This window comes from Salmo salar, chromosome 10, assembly GCF_965601325.2.
Source record: "Salmo salar chromosome 10, fSalSal1, whole genome shotgun sequence".
Taxonomy (NCBI): domain Eukaryota; kingdom Metazoa; phylum Chordata; class Actinopteri; order Salmoniformes; family Salmonidae; genus Salmo; species Salmo salar.
The window spans coordinates 63,432,837-63,454,799 of NC_138300.1; the positions used below are offsets into that span (position 1 = coordinate 63,432,837).

The 21,963-nt window shown below is 46.4% G+C and overlaps 1 protein-coding gene across 5 annotated transcripts in view; it reads left to right on the forward strand.

The window, feature by feature from the left end:
- LOC106560735 (La ribonucleoprotein 1, translational regulator) overlaps positions 1-21,963 on the forward strand; it is a 116,609-nt gene that overhangs the window by 63,660 nt on the left and 30,986 nt on the right. For all 5 annotated transcript variants that reach the window (XM_014123920.3, XM_014123919.3, XM_014123921.3 and 2 more), the window contains 2 exons: positions 10,422-10,584; positions 12,658-12,802. In XM_014123920.3, the coding sequence (XP_013979395.2) occupies positions 10,422-10,584; positions 12,658-12,802 (308 nt within the window). The remainder of the gene's footprint in view (positions 1-10,421; positions 10,585-12,657; positions 12,803-21,963) is intronic.

Below are 21,963 nucleotides of genomic sequence, written 5' to 3' on the forward strand. Positions count from 1 at the left end.
TACCCCTGCCAAACCCTAACCTGGACGACACTGGGCCAATAGTGCGCCGCCCTATGGGACTCCCAATCACGGCCTGTTGTGATACAGCCTGTAATTGAACCAGGGTCTGTAGTGATGCCTCTAGCACTGAGATGCAGTGCCTTAGAGTGCTGCGCCACTCGGGAGCCCAAATATACAGTCCAACAGGTCCTCCTCCACTACATTGTGGTCCATTCGAGACGGATCTTCAGTGCTTTTCCCAGGCGCAAGATGCAAGACTACTACGTGAGCTTTTACACATCCAGCATTTCGTTTGACGCATCAGACACAGCCACCAGAGCATCTACAAGATTACGAGGTAGGCTATGTGAGCCATACACGGCATACTTCACCACACCATAGCACAACACCCTATGATGTAAATGGTCAAGAAGAGGAGTGGTATTTTCATCATGAAGGAGCGGCAAAGATGACCCCCTTCACCTTGTCACATGCAACCTCATCCACTCGCCAGGTTCAATGGGATGCTGGCTCAGAGCCATCACCACAGAGGGTATGGTTCAGAATCCCAGAAAGCCCACAGCCTGCAGAGAAGACGACAACACATGGAGGTAAGCAGAGACACACCCTTACCGGGAACACAGGAAGCTGCCAACAGCTTACCAAGCAGAGCTAGAGGAGATCTGGAAAGAGAACAAGAAGCTGCATATATCAATCAAATCAATGACATTTATTTATAAAGCCCTTCTTACATCAGCTGATATCTCAAAGTGCTGTACAGAAACCCAGCCTAAAACCCCAAACAGCAAGCAATGCAGGTGTAGAAGCACGGTGGCTAGGATAAACTCCCGAGAAAGGCCAGAACCTAGGAAGAAACCTAGAGAGGAACCAGACTATGAGAAGTGGCCAGTCTTCTGGCTCTGCCGGGTGGAGATTATAACAGAACATGGCCAAGATGTTCAAATGTTCATAGATGACCAGCAGGGTCAAATAATAATAATTTGTGGTTGTTGAGGGTGCAACTGGTCAGCACCTCAAGAGTAAACGTCAGTTGGCTTTTCATAGCCGATCATTGAGAGTATCTCTACTGCTCCTGCTGTCTCTAGAGAGTTGAAAACAGCAGGTCTGGGACAGGTAGCATGTCCGGTGAGCAGGTCAGGGTTCCATAGCCGCAGGCAGAACAGCTGAAACTGGAACAGCAGCACGGCCAGGTGGACTGGGGACAGTCATCAGACCAGGTTGTCCTGAGGCATGGTCCTAGGGCTCAGGTCCTCCAAGAGAGAATTGGAGAGGGCATACTTAAATTCACACAGGACACCGGATATCCCAACTAGCCGTAGAGAGAATTTGCCGAGGTTCATGGCGTTAAACAGGAGATGAGGAAGCTTGTGAATAAGGTCTGCTGCCACCCCTTGACCCGACTGCAGCCAGCTATACCCCCCCAAAGTCTACTCAGCAACAGACTGGCCCCGCTGTACGAATTGAGTCGGTTTTCCCAGTCCACCTCATTCCCCCCACTTGAGCTAGAGAAAGAGTTCAGCGAGGAGTGCGATAACGATGAAGAGGAATGCGATGACAGTGAGTGGCCTGATCCACCACCATAGCCTACAGAGGAAGAATTAGATCAGCTAGAGAAAGAACAAGTAGTAGACCTTCTGGACAAGATGAGTGAGCTCAAAGTCATGAGGGATCAGGCTACTTCCGCTGCTGCTAAGCTAAGCAGAGCAGACCAGAATCAGTTGTCAGGACTCCGAGAGGCTACACCAAGAGAGGCTACACCTTTGCCATATCTCAGAGAGTCGTTACCACCTTGATGGGGATTATAGCTTACCTCCTCACCAAGCCAGTGCTGCACCTTCACAGCGCTACGTTGGTGCACTGACCCGGCAGTCTTTTTCCTCCTAGGGCTCACCCTCATGCAGCAGCCTATGAGCCACGAAGAGCCGCCAGCCAAAGGCAACCAGAGCACCCACCAGGTCGCCGACCAGGTCAGGTTCCATGGATACCGAGGTCAGACCCTCAACCCCTTCCGCAGCCCCCTAGAGGCTTCACCGCCGGCGGCAGCAGTGCAGACCTACACATGGCCTAGGCCAACCATCCCTAACTTCAACAGCAGAGACTCAAGTGAGTTTGCTTGCCTGAAGATTGCACTAGGGAACCTCCTGCCAGCTGACGGGAACGAGCTCTTCATGTATCAAATCCTAGTGGATCACTTAAAGCTAGAAGAAGCCTGCCTAGTGGCAGATTCATACCTCAACTCCCCCACACCTTACTGAAACACCATGGCAGCCCTGAATGAGAAGTTTGGACAGCCACACCATGTCGCCCTGAAGAAGATAGCCAGTGTCATGGACTCTCACGATGTACGCTGTGGAGATACCAGAAGTCACACAATAGGTCCAGCCCTTAGTGGGCATGCTCCGGGACACTGGGTCTAGATGGCAGCACAGAGCTGATGTACGGGTCTTATGTGGAATGCCTACTCAGCAAGCTTCCACCTGAGATTAGGTCAGACCTCCGCCGTTGTCTTTCATCAGCCTGGTACCACATACACCTTACTCAAGTTCTTAGTGGTTACAGTACAAGTCCTGGTGTCAAGACTACGATGGCCAGTCATCAAGCAAAGGGCATAAGGACAGACTTGGGTATAAGTCAGAAGGGCTCCACGGAAAACGTGGCGCCCTTCTGGAGCTAAAGACAACCCGGAGAGTGGAGCCTCTGCCTCAGCATTCAACACTTCAGCTGCCAGCAATAACAAAGGCAAGGCGAAGCCATACTGTCCTTAGTGCTCAGGCTTATTGCAATATCTCAACCAGTGCTCAGCCATCCAGATGCTCACCAAGGAGCAAGTAAGAGTGGAGCAAGACCAACAAGAAGTGCTGGCATTGTGGAAGGCACCATCATGCATTCCAGTGCACCCTCAAGAAGCCCTGCGGTCTCTGCCTGTGAACATTTCTAGAAGTCTTTCACGAGGTCAATGACAAAAACCCCAAAGAGGCACCAAAAGAGGAGAGCTGCCTGGTAAGCACAGCCATGGATGTGCTTTACCTACATAGACCAGCTAACTGTGATCACATCCTTTTGAAGGTGATCAGGGTGCTCCTACACCATGGGGACCATACCCTCGACACCTACGCTGTTCTGTACAACAGTTACGAGCGTACCATGCTCCTTCCAAATGCTGCACAGAAGCTTGGGTTACAGGGTACCCCAGAAGAACTAGACCTCAGAACTATTTGGCAGGACATCCAGACCCTTCCTAGTGCATCAGTGACCTTCCTGCCTCAACCAAAAACCAGTTTCCAGATCAAAAGGGCCTTCACCACAACTCACCTTGGACTAGCAGACCATTCCTATCCAGTGACCAGCCGTCAGAAGAGGTGCAAGCACTTGGTTGGTCTCCCCCAACAGCCGTTCATCAACGCCAAGCCTCTAGACCTCATTGGTGCAGATCATCCTAAATTGATCACCCATATCAGGTTGGGTCCTCCGGGCAGGCCAGCAGCTGTCCAGACCAGACTTGGATGGCTGCTTCAGGGTCCGGCAAGGTTGGAGTAACACCTCCGGCCACACGGTGTTTAGTGACGTCCGTCACATTCTGAGTTGTTTAGGAACGTCAAGAAGCTCTGGCAAGTTGAGGCAGGACCAGGAAGCCGTCGACCTGATCGAGACCAAGACTGCACGCATAGAGGTAGACTGAGTGTTTTGCTACACCATCCCACTACTGTGCTAGAGATACCCTGCTTCCAAGCCCCGAAGGAAGCGGTGATGCAAAGCCTTAGATGCATGGAGAGACGGCTTGCTAAGGAACCAGAGAGCTGCATCATACAGTGCTGAGATACAGAAGCTAATGCAAGCAGGCTCAGTTAAGAAGTTAAGCTCCAACATGCTCTCTCTGAAGAGGTAGAATCATGGTACATCCTCCACCACATGTTGAGTCACAACGGCAAGAATTCAACTGCTCCTACCAGTTCCAGGGTCTCAACCTGAACGAGTCCTTGCTCCCAGGACCTACCTTGGGTGGGTCACTCTTGGGAGTACTGTTGCGGTTCCGTGAGCATGCCGTCGGGATAAGTGTAGACATCAAGGGGATGTTTCATCAGGTCTGTCTCCTACCTGAAGATAGGCCCCTCCTACAGTTTGTTTGGCGTGACATGAAGAGAGAAGAGTCTCCTGATGTCTTTGAGTGGCAGGTCCTTCCCTTTGGCACCACATGCAGCCAATGCTGCGCAACCTTTGCCTTCCAGAGGCATGTCACAAAAAACAGCGAGCCTGGTGAAGATATTAGTTTCTCCGTAGAGAGGTGATTCTACATTGACAACTGCCTCCAGAGCATGCCAACACCAGCAGAAGCCAGACAGCTAGTGAACAAGCTATGAGAGCTCCTGGCATCTGGCGGGTTCGAGCTAGACCAGTGGGCCAGCAACATGCCAAGCATCAATCACCTATCAAAGGAGGCCAGAACAGACAACCTTGAGCTTTGGTTTGCCCTAGAGAAAGAAGATTCAACTGAGTCTACCCTAGGGCTCAGCTGGCATTGCCAGTCTGACACCTTGGGGTGCAAGCATCAAGCCGTGGACTCCGGAGGGCCGACCATGCGGAATATGTAAAATGTTCTCGCCAGCCGGTACGACCCCCTTGGGTTCATTCTGCCATACACCATCCGAGCATCGTTTCTCCTTCAAAGTCCAGATGCGTTGCCTACTAAGCCAAACGCTCATCCTGAAGAGGACGCGTCTGAACTCCGGAAGCCCAATTTCTGCGGTGTCACTGCAATTGCCGGTCCCCTAGACCCAGTTGTGAGCTAGTGTGTTCCACCTGGAAGGAGCTTCTAGAAGTCATTACACAAGTGCTACACTGGGTGGCAGGTCAGGGTGGTGAAAGCAGAGACCGTCATCTTCGAGAGCCCAGCAAGAGTTTCCCAGATGAACTCCATCACCTGAAAGCTGGTAAGCCTGTCCCATCCAGCAGTTGCCTAATTACTTTGTCACCTGAGCTTGATGAGTCCGGAGAGCTCATCCGAGTTCTAGACTACGTCTTGCCAAAGATCTAGAACAGTTCATCCCGCTGTCCTCCATCCTTGTTATCCATCCAATAGACTCCTGATCCAAGATCACGGCAGCCGTCTGTGCCATCCCAGCCCTGAGAGGGTGTTTGCAGAGATCCGCTGCACCTTTTGGATCCTCTGCGGGGGGGAAGCCATTCGCCGCTTCCAGCACACCTGCACAGAATGCCATAGATGGAAATCCAGACCTGCTGTCCCCAAGATGGCTGACCTGCCAGTTGCACGCCTGCACCTCTTCAAGCCAGCCTTCTACTCCACGGGCATGGACTGCTTCGGCCCTCTAAGGTCAAACTGCGCCGGCGTGTCGGAGATTGGGGATAATCTTCAAGTGTCTCCCCACGAGGGTTGTATACTTGGACCGCTTGACCAACATCAATGCAGACTCCTTTCTGATGGCCCTTTAGAAGATTCATCTGACCAGGGAACGAACTTCCGAGGAGGTGAGAAGGAGCTGCACGAGGCCTTCGCTGATTTGTCTCCCAACCTGCAAGAGTATTTTGCAAAACAGATTGCCTTCTGCTTCAACCCCCCTGCAGCACTGTACTTCATAGTTTGGGAGAGAGAGATTCGCTCCATTAAGACCGCACTCTACACTACAGTGGTCTGCCGAGGTCAGGATCAAGGACAGAACATACACCTGTCCTGTTGCCCAGTAGGTAGTCCTCCCAGCTCTCCCGGATAGAGAAGACGGCAGTACACCTGCCTTAACCCCTCCCAAGAACCCTTAACCTTTCTCAGGTGCAAATTGACGGCACAATTTGGGGGCGGCTGAATGAAAGACTATTGAGAGAAAATATTAGTTCATCATAGGAGAGCAGTTGCTCCGCCCACCGGTGATGTGGAGTCAAGAAGTAACTAGAGAAAGTACACAAGCAAGTGATCCAGCCTATCTCCTGTGATTACCTTTTAGTTAGCATTCTTTGTTTAGCCAGGCCAGTGTGCGTCCTTCAGAAATGACACACTCTTGGTTGACACAATTGTCAAGCCATACGCTGTGCTGTTCCTGCTCTATGTGAATCAGCGTCATTAAACCACCTCAACTGGAATCCTACCTGTGTGTCATCTGTGACCTTACAAGCACCTGGGAGAGAACACGTAGTGCTAAGAACATAGAGTCCAACAGGTCCTCCACTACAGATTGTGTGTGTGTGTGCCATTGAGGTTGAATGGGCAAGAAAAAATATTGAACTGGCTTTGAACGGCGTATGGTAATAGGTGCCAGGCTCACCGGTTTCAGTGTGTCAAGAACTGCAACACTGAGTTTTTCACGCTCAACCGTTTCCCGTGTATCAAGAATGTTCCGCTATCCAAAGGACATCCAGCCAACTTGACAGAACTAGTTTTTTGCGGGTACTATTTAATGAAGCTGCCAGTTGAGGACTTGTGAGGCGTCTGTTTCTCCAACTAGACACTCTAATGTACTTGTCCTCTTGCTCAGTTGTGCACCGGGGCCTCCCACTCCAATCTATTCTGGTTAGAGCCAGTTTGCACTGTTCTGTGAAGGGAGTTGTACACAGCGTTGTACGAGATCTTCAGTTTCTTGGCAATTTCTCGCATGGAATAGCCTTCATTTCTCAGAACAAAAATAGACTGACAAGTTTCAGAAGAAAGTAATTTGTTTCTGGACATTTTGAGCCTGTAATCGAATTCACAAATGCTGATGCTCCAGATACTCAACTAGTCTGAAGGCCAGTTTTATTGCTTCTTTAATCAGAACAACAGTTTTCAGCTGTGCTAACATAATTGCGAAAGGGTTTTCTAGTGATCAATTAGCCTTTAAAATTATAAACTTGGCACGTTGTGTTAGCTAATCCGTTGGAACACAGGAGTGATGGTTGCTGATAATGGGTCTCTGTACGCCTATGTCGATATTCCATTAAAAATCTTTAGTTTCCAGCTCCAATAGTTATTTACAACATCAATGTCTACACTGTGTTTCTGATCAATTTTATGTTATTTTAATGGACAAAAAATGTGCTTTTCTTTCAAAAACAATGACATTTCTAAGTGACCCCAAACTTTTGAACAGTAGTGTATATGAATAATTAAAGATTGCTAGTAGATCTTCCATCGAGTCATAAAATGTTTGATATACCTGTACTTTGATGGCGTGCCATCAAGGCCTGGGGTTTTCTGTGTCTGAAAGTAGTCATTTGCTAACCATAGTTTGTTCTCTAATTATTTTTTTTGTATCGTCGATAGTTTCACATAATTCTTAGGTAAGAAGCTGTCATAAAATTCTTAAGTTGGAAACACTTAATTTTTATACACTTAATAAATATATATATATATATATATATATATATATATATATATTTATATATATATTCTACTTCAGTCAAAATATCCTTAGGTGAAACAAGGGTTTCTCCGTTGTTTGTAACAATTTTCTGTATGTCCTTTTTTTTATGCGTTTCTATATTGAAGGTTAAATATATTATTGTTATGAAGGTTAAATATATTGAAGGTTAGATAAATTAAACCAAATTTCTCCTGAATACATTTCTCAAACTATTTTTGTTTTGCCTCTAAATTATTCAGTACTCATGTAAAACACTTTTCCACATCATTGATTTGTAATGTTAATTTTTCTCTGGAAGTTTTGTTTTAAGCATTAAACATTTCATTGGCCTCTAAAGGCAGTCTTAAAGGCATCTAATTGGGTAAGTGGGTATGCTGAACCTATATTGTGCAAGAACAAATCTGTTATGAATTCTTTAGTTTTTGTTAGTGCTGTCAGTCTATAAACTGGTTAAATTTCCAGAATCCCCTTAGTGGAAAATCATGAATTGTTACATGGGGGGCTGGATGGTTTGAGCGCATTTGATTCTCTGTAGAACCATACTGTTGAATGGAGCTTCGCCACATGTCTTAAAGCCCAGCCCAGCTCTCCACTCTACTAGCTCTCTCTCTTTGTGTGGTTGCGCTCTATTGCTTGTTCCGCTCTGTGTGGTTGTGCTTATGTGGAAATGGTGGAATGATCTGTCTGACAGCTTTGCCTTGGTCTTGTGTGACCCTGATCCGGCCTCACTAAGGAAACAGTATAAACAAAGCAATTTAATAACAACCAGAGTGTGTTAGGACGTGTCAAGACCTGTGATACCTCAGGGCAGTGGGGTTAGACATGCTGCTCGGTATTAGGGTTTGAAATAATTTCACTATTGGAGTAGTATCATAAATGTGTTGCTTATTCAAAATCCATGTGGGGTTTATTAGCTTAAGTTTGTGACCCGAGCACTGCTGCGCGAGGGAGAGGGTGGCGCTCTATTGCTGCAGCTGTGGAGGGGCCAGTGTGAGATGGGAGGGAGAGAGGGTGGCGCTCTATTTCTGCAGCTGTGGAGGGGCCGGTGTGAGATGGGAGAGAGGGTGGCGCTCTATTGCTGCAGCTGTGGAGGGGCCGGTGTGAGATGGGAGAGAGGGTGGCGCTCTATTGCTGCAGCTGTGGAGGGGCCGGTGTGAGATGGGAGAGAGGGTGGCGCTCTATTGCTGCAGCTGTGGAGGGGCCGGTGTGAGATGGGAGAGAGGGTGGCGCTCTATTGCTGCAGCTGTGGAGGGGCCGGTGTGAGATGGGAGAGAGGGTGGCGCTCTATTGCTGCAGCTGTGGAGGGGCCGGTGTGAGATGGGAGGGAGGGTGGCGCTCTATTGCTGCAGCTGTGGAGGGGCCGGTGTGAGATGGGAGGGAGAGAGGGTGGCGCTCTATTGCTGCAGCTGTGGAGGGGCCGGTGTGAGATGGGAGGGAGAGAGGGTGGCGCTCTATTGCTGCAGCTGTGGAGGGGCCGGTGTGAGATGGGAGGGAGAGAGGGTGGCGCTCTATTGCTGTGGAGGGGCCGGTGTGACATGGGAGGCAGGGTGGTGCTCTATTGCTGCAGCTGTGGAGGGGCCGGTGTGAGAGAGGGTGGCGCTCTGCAGCTGTGGAGGGGCCGGTGTGAGATGGGAGAGAGGGTGGCGCTCTACTGCTGCAGCTGTGGAGGGGCCGGTGTGAGATGGGAGGGAGAGAGGGGGGCGTTCTATTGCTGCAGCTGTGGAGGGGCCGGTGTGAGATGGGAGGGAGAGAGGGTGGTGCTCTATTGCTGTGGAGGGGCCGGTGTGACATGGGAGGCAGGGTGGTGCTCTATTGCTGCAGCTGTGGAGGGGCTGGTGTGAGAGAGGGTGGCGCTCTGCAGCTGTGGAGGGGCCGGTGTGAGAGAGGGTGGCGCTCTGCAGCTGTGGAGGGGCCGGTGTGAGATGGGAGAGAGGGTGGCGCTCTATTGCTGCAGCTGTGGAGGGGCCGGTGTGAGATGGGAGGGAGAGAGGGGGGTGTTCTATTGCTGCAGCTGTGGAGGGGCTGGTGTGAGATGGGAGGGAGAGAGGGGGGTGTTCTATTGATGCAGCTGTGGAGGGGCTGGTGTGAGATGGGAGGGAGGGTGGCGCTCTATTGCTGCAGCTGTGGAGGGGCCGGTGTGAGATGGGAGGGAGGGTGGCGCTCTACTGCTGCAGCTGTGGAGGGGCCGGTGTGAGATGGGAGAGAGGGTGGCGCTCTACTGCTGCAGCTGTGGAGGGGCCGGTGTGAGATGGGAGAGAGGGTGGCGCTCTACTGCTGCAGCTGTGGAGGGGCCGGTGTGAGATGGGAGGGAGGGTGGCGCTCTATTGCTGCAGCTGTGGAGGGGCCGGTGTGAGATGGGAGGGAGCAGACGGAGGGAGAGAGGAACTTCTGTGAGTGCAATGTTTATTGTTCATTTCACTTTTGTATATTATCTACCTCACTTGCTTTGGCAATGTTAACATATGTTTCCCATGCCCATAAAACCCCTTGAATTGAATTGAATTGAATTGAGAGGGAGACGCAGTAGTACTCACAGAAGTATTCATAATACTAACATCCGTTTGGATATTCAAAAATTCTACGTCCCTAGCTTGGGCCTGTTGGTTTTGGCAACCAGCCTTTCCTCTCTCACCTCTGACTGGGCCATGGGAGTCTGCCTCCGACAGGAAAACACTGCCACCCTTCATTTGAGGAGAAAGGGGGTGGAACAGGGGGAGAGGAGCAAAGGTGACACCCTCCCTCCCTCCCTCCACCCAACCCCTGTTGTGATGAAACCTGCCCTTCTTCTCCTTCTCACTTGGCCGAGAACCACCGGTTTTGAGTTTTCCGACTCTTCCCTCTTCTCAGGAACACAGTGTTGCTTTCAGAAGTAAAAGAATTTCCCCCCGAGGGACACCAAATGTTAAATCCTAGCTAGCTCCTATTTAGTAAATCATTGCGCGCCTTCCCGGGATTCAACAGCTGTGCTGCAAATGTCTCCCTGCTGTTGTGAACTCTTGTAGCCTTGTTGTTCACTTGTAGTAGGCTTGTGACAGTGGCCCTGTAATGGTTTACAACTGCTGTGACTCCCACCAGGTCACTCTGACTACCATTATGGCTTCAAGGCCTACAACGGGAAGGACGGCGCCTACGGACAGAAGTTTGGTGCTCCAGTCACCTATTACTACAACAACATGAGCAGCAATGACCTGTACACAGTGGACCAGGGCCTGCTCAAGGACTATGTCAAAAGGCAGATGTGAGTACTACCTACCGTTGGTTACTTTGCTTTAAATGTACTACCATTGGTTACTACGCTTTACAGGTCAATGTTTCAAGAGGAAGCAGATATGACTGTTTTTCAGCCTTGGAATAGTGTAATATAATATATGCCATTTAGCAGACACTTTTATCCAAACCGACTTAAACATGCAGGCATACTTTCTCATATGGGTGGCCCCAGAATATAACATGGAATCTGAATCAATGTGGCTTATAGGCTTATACTATTTCCATTATCAAATTCCATCTCCTAAACAACTGATGACAATTGAAATTACGTTTATCTCCAACTCAAACAAAACTGAACGTAGGCAAATGCACTGCTCAAAAAAATAAAGGGAACACTTAAACAACACAATGTAACTCCAAGTCAATCACACTTCTGTGAAATCAAACTGTCCACTTAGGAAGCAACACTGATTGACAATAAATTTCACATGCTGTTGTGCAAATGGAATAGACAACAGGTGGAAATTATAGGCAATTAGCAAGACACCCCCAATAAAGGAGTGGTTCTGCAGGTGGGGACCACAGACCACTTCTCAGTTCCTATGCGTCCTGGCTGATGTTTTGGTGACTTTTGAATGCTGGCGGTGCTTTCACTCTAGTGGTAGCATGAGACGGAGTCTACAACCCACACAAGTGGCTCAGGTAGTGCAGCTCATCCAGGATGGCACATCAATGCGAGCTGTGGCAAGAAGGTTTGCTGTGTCTGTCAGCGTAGTGTCCAGAACATGGAGGCGCAACCAGGAGACAGGCCAGTACATCAGGAGACGTGGAGGAGGCCGTAGGAGGGCAACAACCCAGCAGCAGGACCGCTACCTCCGCCTTTGTGCAAGGAGGAACAGGAGGAGCACTGCCATAGACCTGCAAAATGACCTCCAGCAGGCCACAAATGTGCATGTGTCTGCTCAAACGGTCAGAAACAGACTCCATGAGGGTGGTATGAGGGCCCGACGTCCACAGGAGGGGGTTGTGCTTACAGCCCAACACTGTGCAGGACGTTTGGCATTTGCCAGAGAACACCAAGATTGGCAAATTCGCCACTGGCGCCCTGTGCTCTTCACAGATGAAAGCAGGTTCACACTGAGCACGTGAAAGACGTGACAGTCTGGCGACGCCGTGGAGAACGTTCAGCTGCCTGCAACATCCTCCAGCATGACCGGTTTGGCGGTGGGTCAGTCATGGTGTGGGGTGGCATTTCTTTGGGGGGCCGCACAGCCCTCCATGTGGTAGGTAGCCTGACTGCCATTAGGTACCGAGATGAGATCCTCAGACCCCTTGTGAGACCATATGCTGGTGCGGTTGGCCCTGGGTTTCTCCTAATGCAAGACAATGCTAGACCTCATGTGGCTGGAGTGTGTCAGCAGTTCCTGCAAGAGGAAGGCATTGATGCTATGGACTGGCCCGCCCGTTCCCCAGACCTGAATCCAATTGAGCACATCTGGGACATCATGTCTCGCTCCATCCACCAACGCCACGTTGCACCACAGACTGTCCAGGAGTTGGCGGATGCTTTAGTCCAGGTCTGGGAGGAGATCCCTCAGGAGACCATCCACCACCTCATCAGGAGCATGCCCAGGCGTTGTAGGGAGGTCATACAGGCACGTGGAGGCCACACACACTACTGAGCCTCATTTTGACTTGTTTTAAGGACATTACATCAAAGTTGGATCAGCCTGTAGTGTGGTTTTCCACTTTAATTTTGAGTGTGACTCCAAATCCAGACCGCCATGGGTTGATAAATTGGATTTCCATTGATTATTTTTGTGATTTTTGTTGTCAGCACATTCAACTATGTAAAGAAAAAAGTATTTAATAAGATTATTTATTTCATTCAGATCTAGGATGTGTTGTTTAAGTGTTCCCTTTATTTTTTTGAGCTGTATATTTAGTCTCAACTTTTCCCACATTATATCATTGTATTCCCTGACAAGGGCTTTGCTGAAAGTTTTTCTTCAGTTGAACATGGCTTCATAATAAAGGCGTTTTAATTATAGGAAGAGTACCTTGATCCTCCTTGTTTTTGAACTTTCGCATCTCTCCGTAGTGAGTACTACTTCAGCCTTGACAACCTGGAGCGGGATTTCTTCCTGCGCAGGAAGATGGACCAGGAGGGCTTCCTGTCACTTGGTCTGATTGCCAGCTTCCACAGGGTGCAGGCCCTCACCACTGACGTCAACCTCATTATAGAGGTACACTATGTTCCTTATTTACATGTTTATATAGCCAGATGGCTTTAGTCCCATAAATAACTAAATACGTTTCTATGCCTCATCAGCTGTATAATTTGTAGGTAATTCATGGCTTTTCATCGAGCTTTGACTTGTAAAAACCAGTTTCTGCAGACCGTACTAAATAGGACTGATCTCTCTTTAAACGTTGATGTTTAATATCTATCAATCTACAAAAGTATGTGGACACCTCTTAAAATTTGATGATTTGGCTATATCAGCCATACCCGTTGCTGACAGTTGTATCCAATCGATCACACAGACATGCAATCTTGATAGACAGACAAACATTGGCAGTTTAATGGCCTTACTGAAGAAATGAAATGTTTTTCCATTGTTGAGCAGCCACCCACAAGCCTAAGATCACAATGCGAAGTGTCAGCTGGAGTGGTGTAACTTTTGCTGCCATTGGACTCGGGAGCAGCGGAAATTCGTTCTCTGGAGTGGTGAATCACGCTTCCCCTTCTGGCAGTCCAACGGACCAATCTGGGTTTAACGGATGCCAGGAGAACACTACCTGCCCCAATGCATAGTGACAACTGTAAAGTTTGGTGGAGGAGAAATAATGGTCTGGGGCTGTTTTTCATGGTTCGGGCTAGGTCCCTTAGTTCCAGTGAAGGGAAATCTTAATGCTACAGCATACAATGACATTCTATACGATTCTGAGCTTCAAACTTTCTGTCAACAGCTTGTTGAAGGCCCTTTCAGTATGACACTACCCCCGTGCGCAAAATGAGGTCCATACAGAAATGTTTTTTTCGAGATCTGTGTGGAAGAATTGACTGGCCTGCACAGAGCCCTGATCTCAACCCCATCAAACACCTTTCGGATGAATTGGAACGCTGACTACGAGCCAGGCTTTTCCTTCACTCTGCGGTCCAACTCATCCCAAACCATCTCAATTGGATTGAGGTCGGGTGATTGTGGGGGCCAGGTCATCTGATGCAGCACTCCATCACTCTACTTCTTTGTCAAATAGCCCTTGCACAGCCTGGAGGTATGTTGGGTCATTGTCCTATTGAAAAACAAATGATTGTCCAACTAAGCGCAAACAAGATGGGAGGGCGTATCGCTGCAGAATTCTGTGGTAGCCATGCTGGTTAAGAGTGCCTTGAATCACCGACAGTCACCAGCTGCAATTTCTGAGGCTGGTAACTCTAATGAACTTCTGCAGCAGAGGTAACTCTGGGTCTTCCTTTCCTGTGGTGGTCCTCATGAGAGACAGTTTCATCATAGCGCTTGATGGTTTTTGTGACTGCACTTGAAGAAAGTTTCAAAGTTTTTGAAATGTTCCGTATTGACTGACCTTCATGTCTTAAACTAATGATGGACTGTCGTTTCTCTTTGCTTATTTGAGCTGTTCTTTTCATAATATGTTCTTGGTCTTTTACCCAATAGGTCTATCTTCTGTATACCACCCCTACCTTGTCACAACACAACTGATTGGCTCAAACGCATTAAGGAAATAAATAAATTCTACAAATTAACTTTTAACAAGGCACACCTGTCTAATTGAAATGCATTCCAGGTGACTACTGTGGTGGTTAATTTCTGCATTACCAAATGAGGAGAGTTACAAACACACCAGTCTGAGTTAAACTACATCTTTAATACTTAAGATACTTTTGCAAAAGCACTTGACCTTCAATAATGCACTCTCGAATGAACCAGGAAGGTTCCAACACAATGGCTACTGAGATATTTTATACCCAAATATCCACCCCCTTTTGACATGACAAACCACAGATAGTTAGGAACGGTTCACAAAGAAAGACTGTTTACTTTAGAGAGGAGTATCTAGATCGCATTCGCTATAAATTATCGTTCAGTTTGATCCCTAATGACGAGGTTCTAATCTCGTCCCTGGTACTTCATAGAACAAAAACACCATTTCATCCAATGGCATATATCAATTGTCAACTCTAGATACTCCCATCTCAAGCAAACCCCCTCTTGACCCCACTCCTGGACAGGCTCACTGAGCCTCACAGGATAAGTGCGAGGTCTAAGAGAGGACATACAATGGTCCCAGACACTGCCATAAACCTCCCACAATAAAGAAAAGGAGGGAGTGACTTGCTCACAGACATTGTGGAGACAAGTCATTGGTTCCCCATTAATCACGCCATCCCTTCACATGGTTTAAGAATAGGTAAAGACACATTCACATATAAAAGACAAGTCTCTCTGGGCCCCCAGTGACTGAGCCCCCAGTAACTGAGCCCCAGCTAAGGGAAACGTGCAACTGAAAGGATACTTTCTAATGACAAGTATCTCACATAAGCATATTATACTAATAAAACATCTTAATCATCTATGTTACCCAACTAATTCTGATACATCCACTACACTACCTCATGAAGCTGGTTGAAAGAAGGCCAAGTGTGCAAAGCTGTCATCAAGGCAAAGGGTGGCTACTTTGAAGAACCTCAAATATAAAATATATTTTGATTTGTTTAACACTTTTTGGTTACTACATGATTCCATATGTGTTATGTCATAGTTTTGATGTCCTCACTGTTATTCTACAATGTAGAAAATAGTTTTAAAAAATGAAGTAACCCCTTGAATGAGTAGGTGTGTCCAAATGTTTGACTGGTACTAGATGGATGGATGGATAGTGCATTAGGAAAGTTCAGACTCCTTGACTTTTTCCACATTTTGTTATTTTACAGCAGTATTCTTAATTTGATTCAATTGTATTTTTTCCTCATCAATCTACACACAATACCCCATAATGATAAAGCAAAAAATATCACATTTACATAAGTAATCAGACCCTTTACTCAGTGCTTTGTTGAAGCACCTTTGGCAGCGATTACAGACTCGATTCTTCTTGGGTATGATGCTACAAGCTTGGCACACATGTATTTGGGGAGCTATTTTCAGGTCTCTCCAGAGATGTTCGATCGGGTTCAAGTCCGGGGTCTGGCTGGTCCACTTAAGGACATTAAGAGACTTGTCCCAAAGCCACTCCTGCATTGTCTTGGCTGTGTGCTTAGAATCGTTGTCCTTTTGGAAGGTGAACCTTTGCCCCTGTCTGAGGTCCTGAGCAGAGGTCGACCGATTATGATTTTTCACCGCCGATACCGATTATTGGAGGACCCCAAAAAAACGGATACCGATTAATCGCCCAATTTTTATTTATTTATTATTATTTAAATATATAAAAATACTTTTTTTAATAATAATTTTATATATATATATATATATATATATATTTATTTATTTATTATTATTATTATAATTGTTTTATTATTATTTTTTCTAATAATGACAATTACAACATTACTGAATGAACACTTATTTTAACTTAATATAATACCTCAATAAAATCAATTTAGCCTGAAATAAATAATGAAACATGTTCAATTTGGTTTAAATAATGCAAAAACAAAGTGTTGGAGAAGAAAGTAAAAGCGCATTATGTGCTAACGTTTAAGTTCCTTGCTCAGAACATGAGAAAATATGAACGCTGGTGGTTCCTTTTAACATGAGTCTTCAATATTCCCAGGTAAGAAGTTTTAGGTTGTAGGACTATTTCTCTCTATACGATTTGTATTTCATATACCTTTGACTATTGGATGTTCTTATAGGCACTTTTAGTATTGCCAGTGTAACAGTATAGCTTCCGTCCCTCTCCTCGCTCCTACCTGGGCTCGAACCAGGAACACATCGACAACAGCCACCCTCGAAGCAGCTTTACCCATGTAGAGCAAGAGGAAAAACTACTCCAAGTCTCGGAGCGAGTGTCGTTCGAAACAGTATTAGCGCGCACCCGGCTTACTAGCTAGCCATTTCACATCGGTTACACCAGCCTCATCTTGGGAGTTGATAGGCTTGAAGTCATAAACAGCGCAATGCATTGCGAAGGGCTGCTGGCAAAACGCACGAAAGTGCTGTTTTGAATGAATGCTTACGAGCCTGCTGCTGCCTACCATCGCTCAGTCAGACTGCTCTATCAAATCATAGACTTAATTATAACATAATAACACACAGAAATACTAGCCTTAGGTCATTAATATGGTCGAATCCGGAAACTATCATCTCGAAAACAAAACGTTTTTCCTGTCAGTGAAATACGTAACCGTTCCATATTTTATCTAACGGATGGCATCCCTAATTCTAAATATTCCTGTTACATTGCACAACCTTCAATGTTATGTCATAATTACGTAAATTTCTGGCAAATTAGTTCGCAACGAGCCAGGCGGCCCAAACTGTTGCATATACCCTGACTCTGCGTGCAATGAACGCAAAATGACACCATTTCACCTGGTTAATATTGCCTGCTAACCTGGATTTCTTTTAGCTAAATATGCAGGTTTAAAAATATATACTTCTGTGTATTGATTTTAAGAAAGGCATTGATGTTTATGGTTAGGTACAGTCGTGCAACGATTGTGCTTTTTTCGCAAATGCACTTTTGTTAAATCATCCACCGTTTGGCGAAGTCGGCTGTCTTTCTTAGGAAGAAATAGTCTTCACAGTTCGCAACGAGCCAGGTGGCCCAAACTGCTGCATATACCCTGACTCTGTTTGCAAGAGAAGTGACACATTTTCCCTAGTTAAAAGAAATTCATGTTAGCAGGCAATATTTACTAAATATGCAGGTTTAAAAATATATACTTGTGTATTGATTTTAAGAAAGGCATTGATGTTTATGGTTGGAGCAACGTGTACCTAAGCGATTATATGCAACGCAGGACAGGCTAGATAAACTAGTAATATCATCAACCATGTGTAGTTAACTAGTGATTATGATTGATTGTTTTTTTATAAGATAAGTTTAATGCTAGCTAGCAACTTACCTTGGCTTCTTACTGCATTCGCGTAACAGGCAGGCTCCTCGTGGAGTGCAATGTAAAGCAGGTGGTTAGAGCGTTGGAGTAGTTAACCGTAAGGTTGCAAGATTGAATCCCCGAGCTGACAAGGTAAAAATCTGTCGTTCTGCCCCTGAACAAGGCAGTTAACCCACCGTTCCTGGGCCGTCATTGAAAATAAGAATGTGTTTTTAACTGACTTGCCTAGTTAAATAAAGGTAAAAAAATATATATATAAATTGGCCAAATCGGCGTCCAAAAATACCGATTTCCGATTGTTATGAAAACTTGAAATTGACCCTAATTAATCGGCCATTCTGATTAATCGGTCGACCTCAACTCTGGAGCAGGTTTTCATCAAGGATCTCGCTCTACTTTTCTCCGTTCATCTTTCCCTCGATCTTGACTTGTCTCCCAGTCCCTGCTGCTGAAAAACATTTCTATGGCATGACTACCACCATTCTTCACCGTAGGGATGGTGCCAGGTTTCCTCCAGACGTGACGCTTGGCATTCAGGCCAAAGAGTTCAATCTTGGGTTCATCAGACCAGAGAATCTTGTTTCTCGTGGTCTGAGAGTCCGTTAGGTACCTTTTGGCAACTCTTAGCGGGCTGTCATGTGCCTTTTACTGAGGAGTGGCTTCCATCTGGCCACTCCCAGAAAGGCTTGATTGGTGGAGTCCTGCAGAGATGGTTGTCCTTCTGGAAAGTTCTCCCATCTCCACAGAGGAACTCTGGAGCTCTGTCAGTGACCATTGGGTTCTTGGTCACCTCCCAGACCAAGACCCTTCTCCCCCAATTGCTCAGTTTGGCCGGGCGGCCAGCTCTAGGAAGAGTCTTGTTGGTTCCAAACTTCCTCCATTTAAGAATGATGGACCACTGTGTTCTTGGACCTTCAATACTGCAGATGTTTTTGGTACCCTTCCCAGATCTGTGCCTCGACACATTCCTGTCTCAGAGCTCTACGAACAATTCCTTCAACCTCATGGCTTGATTTTTGCTCTTGCGTGCACTGTCAACTATGGGACCTTATTTAGACAGGTGTGTGCTTATCAAATCATGTGCAATCCATGGAATTTACCACAGGTGGACTCTAATGAAGTTACATCTAATCAAGAATCATTTCAAAGATGATCAATGGAAACAGGATGCAGCTGAGCTCAATTTCGAGTGTCATAGCAAATTGTCTGAATACTTATGTAAATAAGATACTTTTTTATTTTTTGTAGATTTGAAAAATTACTAAAACCTGTTTATGCTTTATCATTGTGGGGTATTGTGTTGAAAGGCAATGCTCCTAACCGCAAGGCTACCTGCCACACACTTTAAACCCCATATGTTCCTTTGACACCCCTCTTTGAAAGTCACTGAGATTTCTTCTTTTAGCCATGGTAGCCAAAATAATGGGCAACTGGGCATTTTTATACATGACCCTAAACTGAGAAATGGAGAGGGATTCCTCTGCCCTTAATGCACCACCATCAAGCAGCTTAGGGAAGAGACCCTCCGGCTGCAAGCTCGACTGCGAGAAAAGGATGACCTGCTTTCTAAGTACACCGATCTTGCTTTAGTCTAGGCAAACCCAATCTCAGTTTTAAATGCCTCCTATAGCAAAGCTGTTGATGAGTCAAGCGGCGTTGATCTGTCCCAATCCAACAGACAGATGTTCAGCTCAACTCCGCGGCCCATGGGAGACTGGACACTCACAAGGCGTATGAGATCGGGAAGGCAGTCTGGCCACCCTTCATCTATCCGAGAAGATCTGATCCAGCTATCAAACAGCTTTGAGACGGACCTAACAGCCCCGGGAGTCAGCACGGATCCTGGGAATATACCAAAAACCTGCGGCCGCCCAGTGTCACCCACACCCATGGTCACCCCACACAGTTCAGCAGGTCGCTGAATCAAGACGGAACGGTCTCGTGCCATCCTCCACCTTTCTGGGGTTTCCGATGCCATCGACTGGTGCGAAGAGTCAAGTTAGCCTGACTTGAAGCCTCCATCCGCCCTGCCTGAGTCAGTCCCATCCCACTCCCTCGCTTCCTTCCCGATCGGATTCCATCACGAGCACCATCATTGTGGGCAGCTCAACAGCGAGATTTGCTGCATTCTGTGGAACGACCAAGGTCCACTGTCACCCAGGAGCCCGTATCATGATATCAACTACCTCCTGTCCATGGTTCTGACAAACTACTCCAATATTGACACCATCGTCACTCAAATGTTTTAATGACCTCCGCTTTAGGCGATCTGAGGAACTTAGGGAGGACAAAAAAAAAGTGAACACCCTCGCGAGCACAGGGAAGTGAATAATTATCTCTGGCCCCCTCCGTGCTATCGAAGGGGTTTGGAAAGTTTTTAGCCGACTCGTTGCCCGAAATGAGAATCTGATGTAACTTTGCAAAGAAAGGAATGCCTCTTCTGTGACAACTTTTGATTTGCTGTGGGTGCAACAAGCACTTTTTTTAAAAGACGGGATTCACCCTAACCACAGGGGTTCCAGGATTATTTCCAGCAACTTTATGAACTGTTTTAGAAACTGATGGACAGGGTCTGGTAGTTCTCCAGTCCTCACTATAAGCAACACAGGACTTGGAAAGCACATCAACTCACTTAGAAATGGCACTATGGTTATTTTGAGTAACTGAATTGATGTTCCTTCCACTAACTGTGTCTTCTAGTGAGTTTATACAAAATGTCTTCTCCTACCATTCTGATACATTGGAGCCTGTCAGAAAACCAGATTTTTAATGTTAATAATTTGGTTATTCCTCTCGTTACCTCAAGGCTGATGCCCCAGGGGCAGAGTGGCCCACACTCATTGAATGTCGCTTTTAAATGTTTGGTTTTACTAGTGATTGCTCTTTCTCGTGAATGACCCAGTTTTTTTTGCATTTCTCACTGAAACATGACTGTCTTCAGATTATAGTGTCGCTCGTATTACAGCCTCTGCCCCGACAACAGCTTTTCATACTCTATCGGAAAAGGGAGGGGGGACAGCCTCTTTTTACTAATGCTCTCAACTGTGAGGACAATTTGTTTGTCGACTTGATCTTTTGAGCATCATGCTATAATTTTAAAGTATCAGCCACCAGTGCTGGCTATAACCCTGTATAGGCCACCAAAGCACTGCCCCACTTTCTTTACTCATTTCTCTGAACTTTTGTTTATTGTCCTTGAGATATATTACTGTTGACAGACTGACTCTGAGGCCAATGCATTTATGAATCTTTTGAGCTCTATGGACTTTATTCAACATGTTACTGAGCCTGCCCGTAACCTCGGCCATACTCTGGACCTGGTTATTACAAAGGAGCTTTCTATTGACATATCTTCTTGTTGATGTTGCTTTGTCTAAATGTAATGTCTTTGCGGCAGATAACAATCATTAGGCTGGCTATCAGTCAAGCAAAACCTGATGAGCATTTTGTGCCCTAGCCTACTATGAAAAGGCATATGGATTTATATTTTCCCTGGTTGACACAGACATTCTCAGGAAATTGATATCACAAATGTAAGCCTTCCACCTGCCTTCTTGATCCCATGCCCTACCACCTTCTTCAAAACAGTTTTTAATGGCACATCTGAAGAAGTGCAAGCTATTGTTAATCACTCCCTGTTCACAGGCACTTTCCCCTCTGCACTAAATACTGCTATGGTGAAACACCTTCTGAAGAAAAGTAATCTAGATTATTCAACTCTTAGCAGCACAGAGACAGTCTTAGTTAAACTGATAAATTATCTTGGAGCCAACACAGATGCCAATCAGGTCTCTGTCCTTGTACTCTTGGATTTAAGTGCTGTATTCGACACTGTTGACCATGATGTCCTTCTGGAGAGGTAGGTTGGCCTCTCCATTCCAGTTCTAAATTGGTTTAGGACCTATTTAACCGGTCAAGAGTTTTGTCACCATTTGTGGACAACTCAGAGAAAATAGATTTGATGTGGCGTTCCACAAGATTCGATTTTGTGTGTTACTGTTCAGTTTCTGTTACCCCTTGGCAGCGTTATCAGAAAGCACAGAAGTTAATTTTCACTCCTACACAGGCGATACACAACTTCACATTTCTGTGTCACCAGAGGATTTTAGCTCCACAGATAAATTACACAGTATTAATGATTTAAATATTGGATGGCTCACAACTTCATCCAGCTAAATCAAGACAAGACCGAGGTACTTATTGTTGGAGCCAAAGCACAGAGAGAGAATCTAGCCTCACATTTGAATTCACTGGTAATAAAGCCAAAACACCTGGTTAAAAAAAAAACCTAGGTGTAATTTTAGATTCTGAACTCAGTTT